Below are 2,667 nucleotides of genomic sequence, written 5' to 3'. Positions count from 1 at the left end.
GTCTATGTGGGGGAGGCGGTGTTAGACCAGGTAAAGAGAAAATGCTGGTCTAGGGGGGAAGGAGGTGCTGGTCCAGGTGGAGAGGAGCTGCTGGTCCAGGTGGAGAGGAGGTAACCAGAAAAACTGGAGCTAAGGAGCTAATAGCTAAAACCAGCAGGACAGTAGCTAAAAACTAAATCAAGGATCTCAAAGAGGATTCAATGATTTGACGAGATCTCAGTGCATTTCTATAAGAAACAAAAATTGTAAATAAATTTAAATATTTTAAAAACTATAAAGGTTTTAAACCCAAAAGTCCCAGTTGTGATGTCCTGAATGAACGTTTTGACACCTGAATGACTGAAATGCTAAAGAATTTAGACAAAAAAAAATGTACAAAAGCTTGAGCAATTTTTCTCCAGTGGTTCATGAGTGAGATATTTTGCTAACAGAGACAGGTTATTGTTTTCACCTTTAACTGATCTCATATGAAACAGACTCAGTGTTTTCATGTCTTCTCTTTAACAGAGTTTTGCTGTCTCCTCCTGCAGGTATGTGACGGCCTCTGTGGTTTACCCACTCTTCTTTGTCCGATCCGAGTGTCCGTACGCGGGCTGCGAGGTCCGGGATTACCGCATCGCCGTCACTGTCTGCTCCATTCTGGGAACTCTGGCCTATGGGGCTGAGGTGGTCCTGTGTCGGCCCAGACCGGGACAGATCGTGGTGGGCTACATGGCCACCGTCCCCGGCCTTCTGAAAGTCGTCCAGGCCTTCGTCGCCTGCATCATCTTCGGAGCTCTGGCCAACGGGAGTCAGTACTCCCAGTACGCCGCCACCATCTACTGCGTTGTTGTTTATTCTGTCTGCTTCGCGCTGACGGTGCTGCTGGTCGGGATGACGGTGTGTAAACGGACCAAGACTGTGAGCTGCATGCCCTTTGACCGCTTCGTGGTGGTCTGCACGCTCCTGGAGGTCCTGCTCTACCTGAGTGCTTCGGTGGTGTGGCCGGTTTTCTGCTTCGACACCAAATACGGCTCCCCGTGGAGGCCGTCCTGGTGTCCCCGGGGGAAGTGTCCATGGGACAGCAAGGTGGTGGTGGCGGTGTTCTCCTGCGTGAACTTTGGTCTCTATCTGGCAGACCTGATTTACTCTCAGAGAACGAGATTCGTCTCGTCACACCTGCCGGCCAACTCACGGGTGTAGCAGCACCCCCGGCCTGACAGACCCTCACAGGCTGGAATTATTAGTTTATGTTTTCGTTTGTGAATTTATTTGATATTTAAAAACACAGAAAAGACTGAAGGATCTGACTGATCCGAAGGATTAAGCTCCAAAGGTTGTGAATTTACTGTAAACACTTATTTATCCTACATATATTTGATTACCTCTGCATTTTATGTGTTAAACATTTACTGAAAATTTGGTACAGCTTTGTGATAAGAGGTCTTGTGTAATTGGTTAGTCCTCATAATGTATGTTGAGGAAGACTCTCAGCTACTACCACGCCATATTTTAGCTCAATATCTGTAAAATTAACAGAGTTGTAGCCATTTTTGTGTTTAAGGTTAATTAGCTGTGATGGCCATCTTGAAACTGGTAAATCCAATCATTCTTTTCTGAGAGTTCATCAAAATCTATCCTCTTGTTCATGAGATATTTCGCTAACAGACAAACAAGGCTGACTCTAACAGTTAACGCCACATAAATAAAAATAAAATCTGTTAGCGCTCAGAGCATGTGGTGGGGATGACGCTCAGCTACTACCACACTATATTTTAGCTGAAAATCTGTAAATCTAACAGAGCTGTAGCCATTTTTGTGTTTGCCAAAGTCAGCCATCTTGAATTGGGTTGACTCCAAACGTCAATCAGTTGTAGATGTGCATCCTGTCTGTGATTACTTTTTTGGGAGTTTCATTAAAATTTCTCCGCTGGTTCGTGAGATATTTTGCTAACAGACATACATAGAAACAACTGTGCCATTTTCACAGTGGTGGACAGGATGTGCAACAAGACGAAGGGAACAAACAAAGGAAAACTTCTTTTTGTGTGTCAGTAAATTGTAGAAATATGATGTTTCTGTCGCTATGATGATTATTTACCTAAAAAAAATGAGATCACACAAAGCCTGGAAATCACTGCTGCTGTGATGCCACAAAAATTCAAACCCAAAGAGCTGCTGAGGAATTTCACCCCCCATGTTCCCTCAGACACACCCCTCCGAAGTGACACCCCATCCCTCCAAACAACCCCCTCCTTCCTGACCCGTCTGACCCAAACTGCCACCATCCGCAGGAATATCTCACCAAACCCTCCCAATAAAACACGCTTCCTCTTCCTTTAACCTGCGGAGTAACTCGTGCTCGGCTACAGATTGGATTTTTATGAAGATATTACATAAAAGTCTGGATCATGAATTGTAAATCTGCCGTGGCGGCTGTGGTATTCGTGGGATTTCTGCCATCTGCAAACCGCACAGACTTCACCAGGCAGCCAAAAATAAACGCGAGCCGTTCGCACTCATGCTGAAGCTGTGACACAGCGTTTATAAGAGGCCGGAGCTGCTCAAACGCCTCGGTGAAATCCTGCTGAGCATTCCCTGAAGGAATGCATATCACCCGCCGCCTTTCCTCGAGTTTTAGACCATCTTATGTTTGGATATAAAGGAGTTGTTGTCATTTTGGTCAAA

The 2,667-nt window shown here is 45.4% G+C and overlaps 1 protein-coding gene across 1 annotated transcript in view; it reads left to right on the top strand.

Annotated features, from left to right (window-relative positions):
- Positions 1-1,732, top strand: part of LOC108236356 (myeloid-associated differentiation marker-like protein 2) — a 3,466-nt gene extending 1,734 nt beyond the window's left edge. The window contains exon 3 of the mRNA XM_017416935.3: positions 531-1,732. Within this exon, the coding sequence (XP_017272424.1) occupies positions 531-1,182 (652 nt within the window). The 3' untranslated portion in view covers positions 1,183-1,732. The remainder of the gene's footprint in view (positions 1-530) is intronic.
- The last annotated feature ends 935 nt before the right edge of the window (positions 1,733-2,667 follow it).

This window comes from Kryptolebias marmoratus, linkage group LG3 (assembly GCF_001649575.2).
Source record: "Kryptolebias marmoratus isolate JLee-2015 linkage group LG3, ASM164957v2, whole genome shotgun sequence".
Classification (NCBI taxonomy): Eukaryota; Metazoa; Chordata; class Actinopteri; order Cyprinodontiformes; family Rivulidae; genus Kryptolebias; species Kryptolebias marmoratus.
Note: the sequence above shows the minus strand (reverse complement) of the source record. Positions and strands in the feature narration are given on the sequence as shown.